Source organism: Tenrec ecaudatus, chromosome 1, assembly GCF_050624435.1.
Source record: "Tenrec ecaudatus isolate mTenEca1 chromosome 1, mTenEca1.hap1, whole genome shotgun sequence".
NCBI lineage: Eukaryota > Metazoa > Chordata > Mammalia > Afrosoricida > Tenrecidae > Tenrec > Tenrec ecaudatus.
The window spans coordinates 21,530,896-21,548,533 of NC_134530.1; the positions used below are offsets into that span (position 1 = coordinate 21,530,896).

Below are 17,638 nucleotides of genomic sequence, written 5' to 3' on the forward strand. Positions count from 1 at the left end.
GGTTCCATCAGCTTCATCAGTCACTGGCTGTGAGCTGCTCCTTTAGGGGGTTCATTTCCCAGCGCTCTGCCCAGCACGCCTATCAGGTAGAGAGGTCAGGGCGGGTGCCTGGCAAAGTCCTACATGTGGTTCTCAACCTTCCTCATGCTGCGACCCTTTAATACTGTTCCTCATTTTGTGGTGACCCCCCAACCATAAGATTATTTTTGTTGCTATTTCATAACAAGTCATTTTGCTACTGCCATGAATCGGGCGATCCCCGTGAAAGGGTCGTTCGACCCCCAGAGGGGTCACAACCCACGGCTTGAGAACTGCTGGCCTAGGCTGAGGGGGTGTGGCTGGCCACCCCCAGCATCCGGAGCAGGAGGAGTGTCCTCCGTGTCTGGGACTCACAGGCATCTTGTGTGTGCTTGAGCAAATGGGTTGGTCTGTCCGTGGCACATGATGTTCCTGCCTGCCCCAGGATGCTGCCCATCACGGACCACCTGCTGTACCTGCTGGGGCTCAAGAAGACGACGTTCCGTCTGTACGCCGTGTCCATCCTCCTCCTCTCGCTGCTCTTCTTCCTCTTCCGCCTGCTGCTGCAGCTGCTGCGGCTCTGCCGCAGCTTCGTCCACACCTGCCATCGCCTGCGCTGCTTCCCCCAGCCGCCTCGGCGCAACTGGCTGCTGGGCCACCTGGGCATGGTGAGTGTCTGCAGGTGGGCGGGGCAGGTCCCAGGGAGCCAGGGAGGGTGATGATGGGCCTGCTGGCTTCCGGAACCACCATCGAGAGCTCCGGTGGAGCTCATGAGCTGACTTCTTGTATCAGAGTAGGAGACAGAGGCTCAGAGAGGGCAAGCCGTTTGCTCATGGTCACACAGCCGGGATGAGCTAGCACTGACGCTGAAGGTAGCACCCTCACCCCTTGTGGTTTAGGATCTGGGGTCCCTGGAGGCTCCCTATAGGTTTTGTTGTTCAATCTCCAACCCCCCTGCTATCTTTCTTGCTTTAATACCAAGGTCCCAGGTCAGACTTCTACTCCTCTCCTTGCGTTTCAATCTTTATCTCATGTGTATCACAGCTTTTAGGTGCCAAAGTGTGGGCATTGGTGATTCCCTGGTAGAATTCTCAGTCTCCGTGAGGAAGACCCAGGGTCGAGTCCCGGCCAATGCAGCTCATGCAGAGTCACTACTCATCTGTCAGTGGAGGCTTGTGAGCTTCTATGATGTCAAACAGGTCCCAGTGGGATTTCCAGATGAAGGCAGACTAGGAAGAAAGACCTGGCAATTGGTTTCCAAAAATCAGCTCATGGGAACCGCAAGGATCCTGGTTCAATCCAAAACCAACCGTGGGGATGGCTCAGGACCCTTTCATTCAGTGTGCCGACTTGAGGGCAGAGAACGCCACAACCAGGGCCCAGTTTTATTCTACAATCAGAACTCCTTCAGCTCCCAAACCTTGCGCTTAGTCCCCATGTTCTGTGAGGCCGGAGAAGAGCTTCAGACTCGACGTCAGATGGCTCTGAACCCATGTACGATCTTGGGCAAGTCGCTTAACCTCCCTTGAGTTCCGAAAATTCAAGCCCATAACAAGGGGAGCAGAGGCTTCCCCCAGTGATAGGGCCCAGCACTTGCTGAATGAATGGGTAAGCAAACGAGTGAACTAGCTCCAGGGTCTCCTCCTCCGTGAGCCTCAGCTCTGACAGAGCCTGTCTGTACCCAAGGGAGAAGGTGGCCTTCTCACCCAAGTCTCGTGGTTTCCAAGGTGGGTTGGGTGGCTGGGGTCAAAATGGAGCTGCAACACCTCCCCGGGGCCTGGCCACTGCCTCTGGCACCACCGTCACAGTCACAGAGACCGGGACAGGGGAAATGAGTGGGCATTTATCTTCCAGGGAAGTTTCAGCAAAGGCTATGGAGGTGGGAAAGTCAGAGTTGGTATGGGAACAGCACATCCTTCTAAGGGATTAGAAGGGGGCGGTGGAACAGGCAAGGGAGTGGGGGTTGAAGGCCAGGCTAAGGAGCTAAGACTTTCACTGAAAGGCAGGTGGGGAGCCTTTGAGGGGATGTGAAGGCAGGAGGAACATGGTCAGATTCAGAATCCCTCTGGGGCCAGGGCAGAGGGCTGAGACTGGAGGCAGGCGCTCTGGGAGGAGGCTGAACCATGATCCAGTGGAGGGGGGCACAGAGTGGGCACGATGAGTCCCCCGAGGTGGGCAGGGGATGGAAGACAGGAAGGAAATTCAGGTGCAAACAGGCAGAGTTTAGTCAGTGGTAGCCCCATGGGAGGAGCCCCTCCTGACCCACTGTCCCTTCACTATACCTGCTTTCCCTCCACAGTACCTCCCAAACGAGGCTGGTCTCCGAGATGAGACAAAGATACTGAACAACATGCGCCATGTGCTCCTCGTGTGGATCGGGCCTGTCTTGCCGCTGGTGGTGCTTGTGCACCCCGACTACATCAAGCCTGTGCTGGGGGCCTCAGGTAGGCCATCGGGTCCCTAAGGAATGTAGGGATCATCAACTGGCAGGGCCCACTGGGCTTGCAGGCAGGGTGAGCTCTTGAGGAAGGCAGGGGTGTGAGGTGAGAGCAGGAGGTCACCGATCCAGATGGTTGGGAACAGCACGGCCAAGGGTGTGCCAGTGTGTGTCTCAGGAGCTTTGAGAAGGATGCTTATTTTCTTGTGAGTCAGAGCCAAGCGTGTACAGCGAGTGAATTGTCTGCTCAAGATTTTCAATGGGTGTTGTCCAATCTAAGCCACGAGGCTTCCAGCCATTGGGTTCTGACATGGCTACGACGTCCAGGATCATGGAAGCCCAGCCCCAAGCCTTCTTTCATCTCCTGGGCGAATCCTGGTTGTCAGGGAGGGAGGTGAGCAGTCCACACCTATCCCAAGACACACACACCTGCCATTGTGCGCTTGCAAAGCCCAGCCTTCAACATGAAGCCCCAGGGGCCCCAGCTTCCCCTGGCTCCCCAAGCAGACCATCCCCCCATTTCTGGAATGTTCTCTTTCTCCGGCTTAACCTTTGGGACTGGGTGAGTGTGCACTTGGCTCTGCCTCCCCCATAAGTGGAACCCCCTGGGTGGCAGGGTTCTGGGTCTTCAGTGGGGCTCAGCATGACTGGCCACCCCCAGCCGCATTGGGCAATGTGTAAGAGAGAAGGGATGGGAAGGCCATTGCTCCTACATGCTAAGACCCATGACCCCCGGTGGAGTGGGTTTGGGCTGGGCTTCTGGAACCCATCAGCTGCTCTAAGAGATGAGGCTGAGCGGGTGACAGCTGCAGACCGACAAGGGCAGTTGTACCTTGTCCTGTCAGCTCGCCATGTGTCAGCATGGACTGGAGGGCAGTGGGTTTGGGAGTGTGGACTTCTCTACAAACGCAGACAGGTCAGGAGCCACCAGGGAGGAGGGGCCTGCCTTCTTTGGATAGCGAAGCTTTCACTGTGCCTCTTCATCTGCCCACTATTGGACCCGAGAAGAGAGGATGGTTCCCTTGGAGCTGGGGCCCAGCCATTCATGCCACCCCTCTGGGCCTCAGTTGCTGGGCTTTGAAATGGAACAGGTATGAAGACTCAATAATGAGGGAGGGTCACCCACGGCCACCTAGCCCACTCCACCTCACTGTGGCCTTACCGGGCAGAGCAGAACTGCTTCCTTCACATCTCTAAGGCTGCCTGTCCATCTTTACAGAGGCGGACTCCTACCTGGGCCACCCCAACCCCCTGCCGTGGAGCCAATGCCTACTCATAGCGACCCTGGGGGACAGGGTACACCTGCCCTTGTGGCTTTCCAAGACCATCTCTTTACGGAAGGAGAAAGCCTTGCCTCTCTCCCGAGAGGCTCCTGGTGGTTTTGAATGGCTGACCTTGCAGTTAGCAGCCCAATACTTAACAGCGAGACCACCGCGGCGCCTCCAGGGCTCCTGTAAAGCGGGCAGTGGCTAGATAAGTGTTCCTCTTTCTCTGCCTTGATTTTTTTTAAAAAAATGGAGCATCTGGGCTTCTTTTTCTTTTTAAAAAACACATTTGATCGAGGGCTCTTGCAACAATGCAGACATCAGTTGTGTCCAGCACATTTGCACACAGGCGGCCCTCATCATTTTCTAGACCTTTACATTCCAGGTGAGCCCTGCCTGTTATCTGAGTTTCTTTCCTCACCATTCTGGAGGCTGGGAGTTCGGAGGCAGGCGGCGCTAGGGGAGACTCTCTCCACGGGTTCTGGGGACGGTCCCGGTCTGAGCGGGTGCTCCTGGGCTGCCTTGCTCATCTTCAGCTAGTGTCGGTCTTCCCCTGTGTCTGCTGCCTTCTGCATCGAATTTACTCTTTTGGGGTCCCCCGAGGGGCAACGCTTCGAACTCCACCCAGAGGCACCCTGGAAGACAGGCCTGGCGACCTGCTTTCGGAAGGCCAGCCCTGAAAGCCCGGTGGGCAGTTCTCTGCAGCTCACGGGGTTGGCACCAACAGCGATGGGTTTTCCTTGTTTCCTCTAAGGCGGGGGTGAGGAAGAGGGACTCATGGGAAGTGTTCTGAGCAGGGTCACCACGGGCCAGCTCTGAATCTCGGACAACTTTGAGGGCCCTTGTCCAGGGGCCCAGTGAGGAGGGACGTTGGGGCCGCCTACTATCTCCTCCCAAGCCTGCCTTGTCAGCCACCCTTCCCCGGTGCCTCCCTCTCTACCTTCTTGGTAATTGCATGATGCGTATCTGCTTCTGTTTCCCGCCCCAATGGGAAGCTCTTCAAGGGCGGGCCTGGAAGTGTGAGTCATGGGGAGGCTGGCTGGCTTTGCTCATGGGGGGGGGGGTAGGGACAGGGGGCAGCTGAGGAGGTATGCTGAATGGACCAGGAGTGGCTGGATGATGGAGTACAGTTGGCCAATTCCCTGGAGAGTTGGCTAATTCCCTAGAGAGTATGTAGGCGGCTAAGTAACGTGGTAGGAAAAGTTTTATCATGCAAGTTTCAGGTATTTCTTCCCTGGTCCCTGCCCACTCGGCCCTAAGTAATTTGAAGGGGAATCCACTTTTTCATCCATCTGTTTGTCCGTCCATCCATCCACCCATCCACCTATTGACTCACCCATCTCTCTATCCATTCCTCCCTCTGCTCATTCTTTCATTCATTTGTCCTTTGATGGATCGACCCATTCCTTCCATTGAAAAGCTAGTTAGCACCTGTATTTTACAAGACCCAAATACCAAACTCACTTCCATCCATCGAGTGGATGTTGACTCCTAGTGATCCTACAGGACAGGGTAGAGCCGCCCCCTGGGAGTTTCCGAGACCATAACTCTCAACGGGAGTCGAAAGCGCCGTCTCTCTCCCAAGGAGTGGCTGTTGGTTTTGAATTGCTGGCCTTGTGGGTAGCAGGCCAGCATGTTACTGCTATGCCACCAGGACAGAAGCGATCCCTGTGGTACCTGTCGCCCCAGGAGCATGTCACTGGACGGATGGTCTCTGGAGGAGTTTCTAGGGGAGGGACCAGAAAGAGGCGGGCAGAGAGGGCAGCTGGTGGGAAGTGTCAGAAGAGAGAAAGAAAATGGCCCTGTCGAGAAGGCACGAAACATTTCGCTATATTAGAATGTGGAGTGTGAGTGAGGTAGAGGAGAGAGGAAGTCTGAACCGATGGCAGCTCCTCCAGGGCTTTGGACCCATTGCAAAAGGGGTGATCAAGCTGGTGCTGGAGGTGAAGGGGCAGCTAGGGAGGACGTGTGGTCAGATGTGAGAGGCGGAGACCACGCCCTCCTGGCTAGCATGTGAACCAGCCCGGAGAGGGTGAGCCCAGAGACTGGGAGCCTAGGAGGTGCCATTCCCTGGGAGAGGCACCGAGAGGCCTGTGCTGGCAGAAGGGAGAGGTGTGGATTAAGGCAAGACTCGGGCGAGGAAGGTCATTCTGGGACCAGCGCACAACCTGGGTGAAGGTTTGAAGGTGGCACCGCATATAGGGAGAAGGTGGGTAGCTGGTGTGTGTTGAAAGATTGGGAGGGAAGACAGACAGGTGCTGGTTAGGGAAGGATCTTTCATACCGGGCTGAGCTTGATATTTCGTTCCAGGGCCATGGGGAGCCAAGGGAGGCATGTGAGCAGGGGAGGCTCCTGATCAGAAGGGGCAGAGGGTCGGAAGGCTCTGGGACAGGTGTGGCCTGGAGGGATGGGGAAGGGATGGGAGGTAGGAGTCAGAAGTCTCATCATCTCCTCTCTCTCCCCAGCGGCCATTGCTCCTAAAGATGACCTTTTCTACGGCTTTCTGAAACCGTGGTTGGGTGAGTGAGGCTCGGTGGGCAAGGCTGGGGGCCTCGCAGGGCAGAGGGGGCAGGGCATGCCGTTTCTGGGAGGGTCTCCGAGGCCACCCTCTGGGAGGCCCTGACCGCAGTCCTCTGGGTCCAGGGGATGGGTTGCTTCTCAGCAAAGGGACCAAGTGGAGTCGCCACCGTCGCCTGCTGACGCCCGCCTTCCACTTTGACATCCTGAAGCCCTACATGAAGATCTTCAACCAGTGCACGGACATCATGCACGTGAGTTCCGTGGACGTCCGGGGGGAGAGTGTGACCCAGGAGGGACACTGGACCAGGCTGCCCACTCTAGAGGGCAGGCTGTGGGGTGCCCGGGTGCCCCTCGCTTCCTTTCTCTGTGAAGTGACCTTGCTGCGGGGATGTGTCTTGGTCACGGTTAGCGAGGCTCACCATGGGGGGCCTCTCTCCTTCAGGCCAAATGGCGGCGCTTGGCAGAGGGCAAAGTTATCTCCCTGGACATGTTCGAGCATGTCAGCCTCATGACCTTGGACAGCCTCCAGAAATGCGTCTTCAGCCACAGCAGCAACTGCCAGGAGTAAGTGGGGAGCCAGGGGGCGGCAGTGGAGGACACTCCCAGACATGACACAACCGCAGGTTACTGGGAGTGCAGCCCAGCTGCTTAAAGGGTGGCCTGATCTCTCCACGTCTCAATCTTCCGATCCCAAAGACCTGCATGCTGGGCTGAGCTTGCCCTTTGGTACAAGGGTAATGGGGAGCCACGGGAAGCGTTTGAGCAGGGGAGGCTCATGATCAGAAGGGACAACATGTCGGAAGGCTCTTTCTGGGACAGACGTGGACTGGAGGGAGGAGGGGGAGGAGTCAGAAATCTGATTTTAGTCCTCAAATCAGGAAAGACGGGCATCGTCTTTTCTAGGGGTCACGAGCGAATGAAAGGAGACCAGGTGTGTCTGACACATGGTAGGCGCTTGGTCAATGCCAGTGCCTCCCATTCCTCAGGGAAGAGCGTGTGGTCTTTGGAAAGAGGTCCGTCTCTGAGCCGCCGCTCTCTTGTCCACTGCTTCTCTGCCAGAGGTCCTGGGAGGATGAACTGAGGAAAGGGGTCTCCTGGCACAGGGTCGGAGCTCAGTCAGGGCAGGGTTCCCTTGGTCCCCCTGCCACTCTCTGGACCTCAGGGTCTTGACTCAGAAAATGGACCGCCTCATCCCTTCCCCCGAGGTATTTTGGGAGAGTGAAGGGTGTAGACATCCCTGGCTGTTGTTCTTTGGCCCCATCTAGTCTGTTCTGACCCACAGCCACCCTGGGAACAGAGAAGGAAACCTTGCCAGGGGCTGCCCCATCTTGACCCTTGTTCCCATGCTCGAGCCCATTGTAGTAGCTGTGGCGTCCATCCATCTTTTGCACTGTGCCTCTACTTTTCCAAGTGCAATGTCTTTCTCCCGGGACTGGCCTCTCCGGTCAATGTGTCCAACGTACGTAAGATGCAGTCTTAACACTGTTGTGTCTAAGGAGCACTCTGGGCACACTTCTTCTGAGACAGAGTTGTTGCTTCGCTGGGCAGTCCCTGGTCCTTTCAATCTTCTTCTCCAGATGCGCAGTGCAAATGCATCGATGCTTCTTTGATCCTCCTTAGTCCCTGACCAGCTTTCACCTGCTTAGGAGGTGACTGAAAATGCCACGGCGTGGGTCAGTCCCACCTTAGTGCTCAAAGTCAGCGTCCTGCTTTTAAACACTCTGCAGAGACCTGAGGGACAGCGAAAAAGAAGAAGGTCTCCAAGGAGATGGAGTGACATCAAGGCGACAACAACTGTTGCCACCGTGGGAGCAATAGTGAAAATGGTGCCGGGCTGGGCAGGGTTTTGTTCGATTGTGCACGAGGCCGCTATGGGTCAGAACTGATTAGATGGCACCTAACAGCAACCACCACCACCACCATGAGGTCTTGTGCAGATCTAGCCAATGCGGCTCGTTGTTGGATCGCTTGACTGTTGCTTCCACGAGCACTGAACACTGTAAATGCAAGCTTCCCTTCTCCCTCCATGAGATCTTTGGAAAGTGTCTCCCCATCCCATCTCCAGGCCTCAGCGTCCTTCTTTGTCCAAGGGGCATGGTAACCCCAGACTCTCAGAGTTGCTTGGAGGATAACGTGCTACAGCACTGCTGGCACACACGGAGATGCTCAGTGTGTGCTTACTGAATGAATGCATGCAACCATCATTCTTCTGATTCATTCATTCATAGAGTTCATTGCGCACCTACTATGTGCTGGGCAGAGTGCTAGAGGATGGGGGCATGATGGGGAACAGCCCCATGATTCATATAGTTTAAGAGGGGACTGTAAGAAACGAGGGAGGCAATGAATGTTAATTCGAAGCACATAGTAGGTTCTCAATAAGAAGCAGCTGGCTTTGTTCTCCAGACCTTCTCAAGGCACATTTCAGTTGGGTACGGCAGAAATGGCCGTCATCTGTAATCCATTCATTCATATGTTTAAAGAATAGTTACCCAGAGCCTCCTCTGTGGCAGCACTGGACTAGGTGCTGGGAATGCGCTGATCACCAGGACAGACATGCTTTTCTGGAACCTTGATTTTAATGGGAAGACAGCACCAAGAAGAAGTAAACAAACAAACAAACAACATGACAGATTGTGATAAGGGAAGGCGCCAGGCATATTTCAGGACAAAGGACAGACCCTAGCAATTTAGCAAGAGCTTATTGAAATATAATTTACATGCCATACAATTTACCCGTGGAAAGCATTAGAATGCAATGCTTCTTTAGTGTGTTCACAAAAGTGCGACTCTGACCTTAATTTGTTTTAGAATTCTTTCATCATCCCCCCCCAAAGAAATCCGTATTCTTTAGCAATCACTTCCCCTATTGCCCCATCCCCACTCCCTCCTCCCACCCCCATTCCTAGGCAAACCATAACCTACTCTCTGTCCCGCTGGATCTGCGTAAGCTGGGCATTTCATTGAGTTGGATTCATCTAACGTGGGACCTTTTGCGAATGACTTGGTTTTGTTGTTGAGTCAGTTCCAACACATGGTGACCCCGTGACCACACTACAAAACCCTCCCCAGTCCCCCACCACCTTCACAGTGAGTTACGGCTGTGCCCACTGCTGCAGCCACTGTGCCATCCATCTCACCGAGGGTCTCCTCACGCTCAGCACACTGTTTTCATGATGCATCCACCTCGTAGCAGTAGTTCATTCTTTTTCACGGGTGAATACTATTCCAGTGTATGGGCACCTGCTACATTTCATTTGTCCCTCCATCAGTGGATGGCCATTGGGATGCTTTCCATCTGTGAAGCACGCTGCCCCCAACATCTGTGTATGTGTTTATAGTATGGGACATATGTCTTTCTCTCTCTCGGGTATCTGTCTAAGAGTGGAATTGCTGGGTTATATGGCAATTCTATATTGAACTTCTTAAGGAGCTGCCAACATGTTGACAAAGGGGTTGCGCCGTGTTTGCCTTCCCACCTACAAGGCCCACGCCTCCACTTCCTTGCCAACACTGGCTACTCTCGCTTTCTGACCCCGGTCCACCTCACAAGAGTGGAGCAGGATCTCGCTGTGGTTCTGGCTTGGGTTTTCGTGATGGATAACCATGTTCAGCATTTCCCTTCATGTCCTTGGTAGCCCTTTGCGTGTCTTCTGTGGAGATACATCTATCCTGATCCTTCGCTCGTTTTCCATGGGGCTCTTTTATCTTGCAGTCATGGGGCTGTAAGGGGTGTTTACATACTCACGCCCCTGACCAGGCACATTGTTTGCAAAATACAGTTAACCTATGAAAGCTGGAACATGTGGAAGGCAGAAGCTTGTCTAGGAAGGGAAACTGAAATCATTTCCAGCAGCAGCAGGCTCAGACTGCTTGCATCCTGCCCAACACACAACACGTGCAAGGCTCAGACAAGCAGGGCAGGCTCGTCGGTTTCTGGCTTCCGCTGGCTCCGGTCTTTTCTCCTAGTCAGCAGGCGGTGGCGATTTAGCTTCACTGGTGCAGCTGCATCTCTGCTGAAGTCCTTGTCCCTCGTTGGACTTCTCTGTCATCCGCCTAATGGGGAGAGGAGGCTGCCTTTGCCAAGTTGTGGGTCGGGCTGGGCGGTGGCCAGCGACGAGCCGTGCTCATGGGCCTTCTTTTCCTTGGCAGGAAGATGAGTGATTACATCTCAGCCATCATGGAGCTGAGTGCCCTGGTGGTTCGGCGCCAGTATCGCCTGCACCACCACCTCGACTTCATCTACTACCTCAGTGCCGACGGGCGACGCTTCCGGCAGGCCTGCGACACCGTGCACCGCTTCACCACGGAGGTCATCCAGGAGCGGCGGCAGTCCCTGAACAAGCACGGGGCTGAGGCCTGGCTGAAGGCCAAGCAGGGCAAAGCCTTGGACTTCATTGACGTGCTGCTCCTGGCCAAGGTAAGGCGGGCCTTGGGGATGGGGAGCTCTGTCCAAGGTCACTGGCTCATCATACTCAGCACTGACTGCACAACATGTTCCACGCCAACCTTTGCATCGATCTAGGCTGGAGTCAGATGCAGAACACGTAAGACTCACACAGATGAAACTCAAGACCTTGAAGAAAGGTGACACGGGAAAAGATATACCCGTTACCTCCAGCGGGTGCTGACTCGGAGTGACGCGTGTCAGGGTAAAACTGTGCTCCAAGGGACTTGCCTTTTCTTTGTTTCATTGTGTTGGAAAAATCGCATCCCCAAATAGACACCATCCCAACAGTGTCTACAAGCACTGTTCAATGGCATGGATTGCATCGTGCAGGCTACCAGCCTTCCCTTTTCCCAAATCATTCCACCACCACTAATAGAGACTCCATACCCACCAACCCAGAACTTCCCCATTCCCTACCCACCTTCACTCTCGGCACCCATGCTCTGGTTTCTATAAACAAACAAACAAACAAACAAACAAACAAACTCACAGATGTGTCGATTCTGACTCGTCGTGTCCCTGTAGGGCAGCATAGAGCTGTCCCGGTGGGTTTCCAAGACAGTGACTCTTTAGAAGAGCAGAAAGCTTCAGGTTTCTCCCTTGGATGCTGCTGGTTTCCAAGGCCCGACCTTGCGGGGAGCAGCCCGAGGCACCGATGCTACAGTGTGTGTCTTCTTCTGACTGATGTGGCCCTCGCCACGATGGTTTTTAAGGCACACCCATTGGGTGGCATGCTCCCAGAGTCCTCAACGACTGCCTTCATTTATTGATTTCAGCAGTTTTATTGGCACTTCCTCCACATGCCATGCGATTCAGTCCTTCAGTCACATCCGGAAGAGCTGTAAATTATCACCACATCCGATTCTCGAACATTGTCTTCTTTCCTGGTACTCATTGTTATGCATGTAATTGCTTTTTCCCCTAATGGTGGCAAAAATAGACACCACACGGCATTCTCTGATCGTACAACGTCTACACGTGTGACTCGGTGCCATCAAGTATCCTCTTCGTGTTGTACGGCCATTATTGACATCCTTCCCCAAGTTAGTCTACCTCGTTAACATCGACTCAATGCCCCTAAGCAACAATTCCTTCTCCTTCCTCCATGGTAACCATTGGTGAGGTTGGGTTTCTTTTCCTTAGCAGTTTTCTTGATAAAATATTCACATATCATACACATCCATAGTTAAATCACTTTAAAAAAGCGTCGTACATACATCATCACAATCATAATCAATTCTAGTGCTCCCTCCTCCTGTCTGCATTCATTGGCTTCCCAATCCCTTCACCCACCCACCCCCATCTCCACATCCCTGATAAATCATGATTGTCTCTACGCATGCATGCCTTCTATGTGTCACCAGCTGGGAAACTCAAAAGAAACAATAAACAAGCAAACAAAATGGCCAGAAGGGAAAAAGAATATTAAGAAAGGTAAAAATACCAATAAAGCGTAAGAAAGAAAACACCTCCGTCAATATTTGAAAGGCCAGAGAAGAAATTTCTGTCGTGGAGCCAGCAAGATGCTTACCTGAGTCTAGAGCAAATTCAGGTTGGGTCAAGAGGGAGGTCAACTGACCAAGTATCCTATCACACCATGGTGCCATCCTCCATCATCACATTTACAATCATCTCTGTCTGACCGTGAAGCTGTTCGAGCCCCTGGCCTGTGGCTAGAGGAGACCTGCCAGCGGCTTCCTCTGCCTAGACAGTCATGACTGAATGTTTACAAGCAGAGAGCCACGCATTTCTTCCTAGGCACCCCTCTGTAGACTTCACTTCCAGCGTTTTGATCAACATCCAATTCTTTTCAGGGTAGCAGCCGCCCAGAGTTGTGCCTCAACGGCCTGACTGAGCTGCACTTTGGTTCTCCTTTGGGGCAGTCATGGATTCCAATGCTGAGTTTACCCCTTACTGGATATTTGACCTTGGTCCTGTTACTTAGTCAGCTCCAGGTCCCATATGTATCCCCCTAACGATAGGATGCCCTTCACAAGGTGTTGTCAGGTACCCAGCATGCTGTGTGGTGTCCGGAGCTGCTCAAGAAAGGTGAACGCCTTTCTTCCCCTCCTTCCTGCTTTCCATCTTTCCTGGACACTCTGCATGCCGGCACTGCCCAGACTGCTTCCCCGGCCAAGCGTGGCTCCAGAGAAAGGAGGATGTATTGGACTTTGGAGGGCCCCCTGGAGGCAGAGGGTGGGGTGTCCTCAAGCTCACTCTTCATTTCATCATCCTTCATTCCAGGATGAAGATGGGAAGGAGCTGTCCAACGAGGACATCCGAGCCGAGGCTGACACGTTCATGTTTGAGGGTGAGGACATGGGAGGAGGGCCACCGCTGCCCACAGGAAACACCTGGGCTGTCTGTGGGCAGCCTTTGTTCAACGCTGCGTCGTGTCTTTCTGCAGGCCACGACACAACCTCCAGTGGACTCTCTTGGGTGCTGTTCAACCTGGCGAAGCACCCTGAGTACCAGGAAAAGTGCCGGGAGGAGATCCAGGGCGTCCTGAAAGGCCGGGAGCTGGAGGAGCTAGACTGGTCCGTTGGGGGAAGGCTCTGCTTGACCACATATTGACTGTGTGCCCTGGGACAGGTCGCGTCTGCTTCTTGGGCTTTCCTCAATTCTAGCATGGGGATGGGATGAACTCACTGCCATCCAGCGGGTTCCCACCCACAGTGCCCCTGTAAGGCAGGGCAGAACGGTCCCTGTGGGTTTCTGAGGCTGACCATCTTTACGGGAGTAGACAGCCTTGTCTTTCGTCCACAGGGTGGCTGGTGGTTTTGAACCGTTGACCTTGTGGTTAGCAGCCCCACTGTGTCACCACTCCACCACCAGGCTGCGCTTGTTGCTGTCAAGTTGATTCATGTGTTGGAGAGCAGTTCTGGGCTCCGCGGGGCTTTCTTGGCTGGATTGTGGACTAAGTTGTGATGAGTCCAGTGTGGGGCCCCGAGTTTCAAAGGAAAAACATTATCAAGTCAGATCGGAATCATGGAATCAGTAAACAACGGACTATCAAGCAGTGGTTATTAACCACGCCAGGTGACTACACTTAAAAGCCAAGGGTACTTACTTAGAACTAATGGAGTCTTCTTCAGTTTTTAACCGAAATGTAAATTCACCTTGGATGGAAATACATGGATCCTTTGAGCATCTATTCTTGGTTTAAACCTTCAAAGCTGTTCAAGTTCAACAGCCTTGCACTTTGTGTCTCCCAGCGCTTATTGAATCGCTTTAGTCGAACTCTCCGTATTCGGAAGTCAACTGATACGCAACAGTTTCCAATGACGACATTATCTGAGGGGACCATTTCCAAGAGAAGACGCGTGGAACAGTCAGTAACAACAGGCGCCCATAAATAAGGATGACGTCAGGGAAAACGGGACACGGAAGAAGAAAGGATGCGTCCAGGTGGTGTTGGTGCAGAATGAAGAGTCAACCAACTGGGGCCCTTCTAGAAGAAATCCACCCACAGAGCTCCTTCAGACTCACGATGGCAAGGCTCTGGGCTCCCTTACTTTGGGCTCATCACCAGGAAAGGCCAATCGCTAGACAGAGACTCCTGTGCTGCGGGGTCAAACTGCTCCTTAGGGGTTCCTTGGCTGCCTTCTCTCTTGTAGTGGTGGGAAGGCTCGAACCACCAACCTTTGACCAGCAGTCACAGGCTTCTCCCTAGGTGCCTCCCAGGGTTGGGATTCGGTCCACAACCCTGAGCTAGTGGGGTGTGCACAGAGCAACTGCAAGTGCCGGGCGCTGGGGACCTGCTGAGATTCTAACAGTGTTACGCTTGTAGATTGGGCAAAACCTGGATGCCAGGCTGAGGCACTTGAACTTGATCTTGAGGGCAGTGGGGAGTTGTGAGATTCCCTGACTGCTGGGGGGGCGGGAGTGTCAGTCACCTCAGCGTGGCACCAAGTCACACACCCTTCTCCCCAGGGATGACCTGACCCAGCTGCCCTTCATCACCATGTGCATTAAGGAGAGCCTACGCCAGTTCCCACCCGTCACCCTGGTGTCCCGCCGCTGCACGGAGGACGTCAAGCTCCCTGATGGGCGCGTCATCCCCAAAGGTGCACCATCCGCACAGAGAGGGCAGCTCGCTGGGTGCCCACGGGGTAGTGGGAGCCCCACTGGTGTGTGTGTGTGTGTGGGGGGGGAAATAGAGGTGGGTGAGTCTGGGTGAAAAGGAAGGAGTGGGGGTGGGGTGGGGTTTTGTGAGGGTGCAGGTGAGAAGGGTGGATTTCATTTAGTTGCCAGGTGTCTGCTGGGGGCTGAGCCCTCTCGGGGGTGGCGTAGGCACCTAGAGGCCATGGGATGAGGCAGCAGAGAATAGGTATCTCTCATCATATGGGGCAGAGATAGGCTAAAGGGTGGGATAGGAGCTGGAGTACCCCAAAATATGAACCCATGGCTTTATCTGGGGTGGGGGTGGGGAGCTGCAGGTGGGCTGCTTGAAGGAGGGCATTTGAGAGAGGAGTCTTGGTGGCTGAAAGTTCAATAGCATGGTTATAGAGCAGCTCCTTGGGGATTGTGAGAAGCTAACCGGTCAGGTGGAGGCACTTGAACTTGATCCGGAGGACAATAGGGAGCCATGGGAGATGTCTGAGCAGAGCAGGCATGGTGTCAGATATGTGACTGAGGATGACCCCTGTGGGGCCAGCATCAAAGCCAGAAAGAAGGCAGAAGTAGGGGACAGAGGCCTCACTGGGAGAGCAGGGGTGTGGAGGAGGCAGCAGCGTTCTCAGGGAAGGACAGACAAGACTTGGTGGGTCGTGGGAAGGCCCTGGCTCACCTTAGCCTCACTGCCTCCATCCCTCCCCACAGGAATCATCTGCCTGGTCAGCATCTACGGAACCCACCACAACCCCTTAGTATGGCCAGATGCCAAGGTGAGTGAGCTCCCCCTCTTTCTGGGCCTTGGGCTCCTCCTCAGTCCCCTGGGGCAAGGGGCAGCTGCTCCCCTTTGCCCTGGCCCCATGAGCCTGAGTACCCCCTTACTCACACCCACCCCCAAAGATCAAATTTACTGTCCTTAAGCCCACTCCCACTCACCACGACCCTATAGGACAGAGCAGAACTGCCCCTGTGGGCTTCCAGGGCCGTAACTCATGACAGGAGTTGAAAGCCTCATCTTTCTCCTGAGGGGCGACTGGTGGGTTTGAACCGTGTACCCTGAGCTGGGTGCTGAGTATGGAGAAATGACTAGGCCAGACAATGTGCCCATCCTCAGAGAACTTTCAGTATTGCAGAGAAGATAATAAGCAAGTAATTATGAGAGGGTTTTCACAAATTTCTTTCTTTCTTTCTTTTTGGTTTTCACAAATTTGTAAAATTTTCCCATTAGCTTTTAATTCCACTTTTCCACGAACTTTTTGAAGCCCTCTTGTAAATATGATGGTTTGGGGTTCCGGTGAGTGCAATGATGGAGAGAAATAAAAACTGAGGGGCAGTGGGAGTGCTTCAGCTCACATGGTCAGGGCAGGCCTTGGCAAAGAAAGATGTTTGGGAGGAGACGGGAGGGTGTGAGTAGCTAGGGGAAGGGCGTTCCTGGCCAGGGGAGGGGCAAGTGCAAAGGCCCTGAGGTAGGAATAAGCCTGCAGGGCTTGGAGGAGGTGGCCGTTCTGGGGCTGTAGTGAGTGCCATCAGAATGAGGGGTGGGGTAGGGGCTAGCTGCTGGTGTGTAGAGTTGATTCCGGGGTGATGGGGCGCTCACCCCACACACATACACATCCTATTTAGCTTCGGGGTTCTCTCCATCTCAGAGGGGTGGGGGATGGGTCAGGTTGAAATGGCTCAGCCAGCAGCTAGACTCCCTTTGGCTCTTTCTGCCCCGCAGGTGTACAACCCCTACCGCTTTGACCCTGAGAACCCACAGCAGCGTTCACCATTGGCTTATGTACCCTTCTCTGCGGGACCCAGGTAACTTCTCCACCTTCCCATCCCAGTTCCAGCCAGGTGTGGGAGGATCCCAGGCTCTGGGAATGGGGTAGAGTAGGGGGCGGGAATATGCCCCTTAGGAGCAGAGCCCATGCCCCGCCCCAGAGGGCTCTTGGCGCCCACTTGGCACCTGGATGTTGCAGGGATCCCCAAGTATGATCCTGCAATAGCAACACCTACTGTGTGTCAGACCCCGAGTTCTGGGTTCCCCTGATTTGGAACTGGTACCAATTGGGGCCTCGAACTCCAGACCCCAGGTCCCATTATTTAGGAATTCCTGGGATCCTATTTTCATCCTTACTCAGCCCAAGATGGGAATGGGAATGACCCTCACAGTTTGGAACGCGAGGCTTGAGCCTTGGGGGGGGGGGTCCCCGTTCTTCCAGGAACTGCATCGGACAGAGCTTCGCCTTGGCCGAGATGCGCGTGGTGGTGGCGCTGACGCTGCTGCGCTTCCGCCTGACTGTGGATCGGTCGCGGAAGGTGCGACGGAAGCCCGAGCTCATCCTGCGGACCGAGAGCGGCATCTGGCTGCTGGTGGAGCCGCTGCCTCCGCGGGTCTGAGCGCGCACCCTTGGGTTGCAGAGACTGGCCCCGCCCCTGGAGGGCAAGGCTCCACCTTTGAGCAACTTGATGGTGCAGGCCACGCCCCTCAAGGCGAGGCTCCGCCCCTAGGGCAGAGACAAGGCCTTTTGAAGAAAGAGGCTCCACCTTTGCGATGGTACAGGGCAAGCCTCTCAAAGCAAGACAAAGCAAAGCCTGACTCCACCTCCAGATTGGGATCGGCCCCGCCCAATAGACTACATGGACATTAGAAGCTAAGGCCACGTTCAGAAGGTTCAGGGTCCCAGGCCCCACCCGTTGAGCCTTTCCAGGACTTAAATCCTGCCTGTCGGATTCAAGCCACGACTCTTCGGACCCAAGGCCAGTTTCCAAATTCAGAATTTAGGAGCTGGCTCGGGGAGTTGAGCGCTGCCCTCGGGCTGACACCCAGTATGTTTGCTTCTGGTTTGT

At 54.4% G+C, this 17,638-nt stretch overlaps 1 protein-coding gene across 1 annotated transcript; it reads left to right on the forward strand.

The window, feature by feature from the left end:
* Positions 1-464: 464 nt before the first annotated feature.
* CYP4F22 (cytochrome P450 family 4 subfamily F member 22) lies at positions 465-17,188 on the forward strand. Its single transcript, XM_075555414.1, has 12 exons — positions 465-686; positions 2,318-2,462; positions 6,186-6,239; positions 6,364-6,491; positions 6,683-6,804; positions 10,393-10,660; positions 12,935-13,001; positions 13,098-13,227; positions 14,624-14,757; positions 15,512-15,576; positions 16,524-16,606; positions 17,011-17,188. The coding sequence occupies exons 1-12, from the start codon at positions 465-467 to the stop codon at positions 17,186-17,188; spliced, it is 1,596 nt and encodes a 531-aa protein (XP_075411529.1).
* Positions 17,189-17,638: the final 450 nt, after the last annotated feature.

Coding starts and splice junctions, on each gene's coding strand:
- CYP4F22 (XM_075555414.1), top strand. CDS start 465: ATGCTGCCCATCACGGACCACCTGCTGTACCTGCTGGGGCTCAAGAAG. Junction 2,463..6,185: donor GCCTGTGCTGGGGGCCTCAG/GTAGGCCATCGG, acceptor CTCTCTCCCCAG/CGGCCATTGCTCCTAAAGAT. Junction 14,758..15,511: donor TGGGCGCGTCATCCCCAAAG/GTGCACCATCCG, acceptor CCCTCCCCACAG/GAATCATCTGCCTGGTCAGC.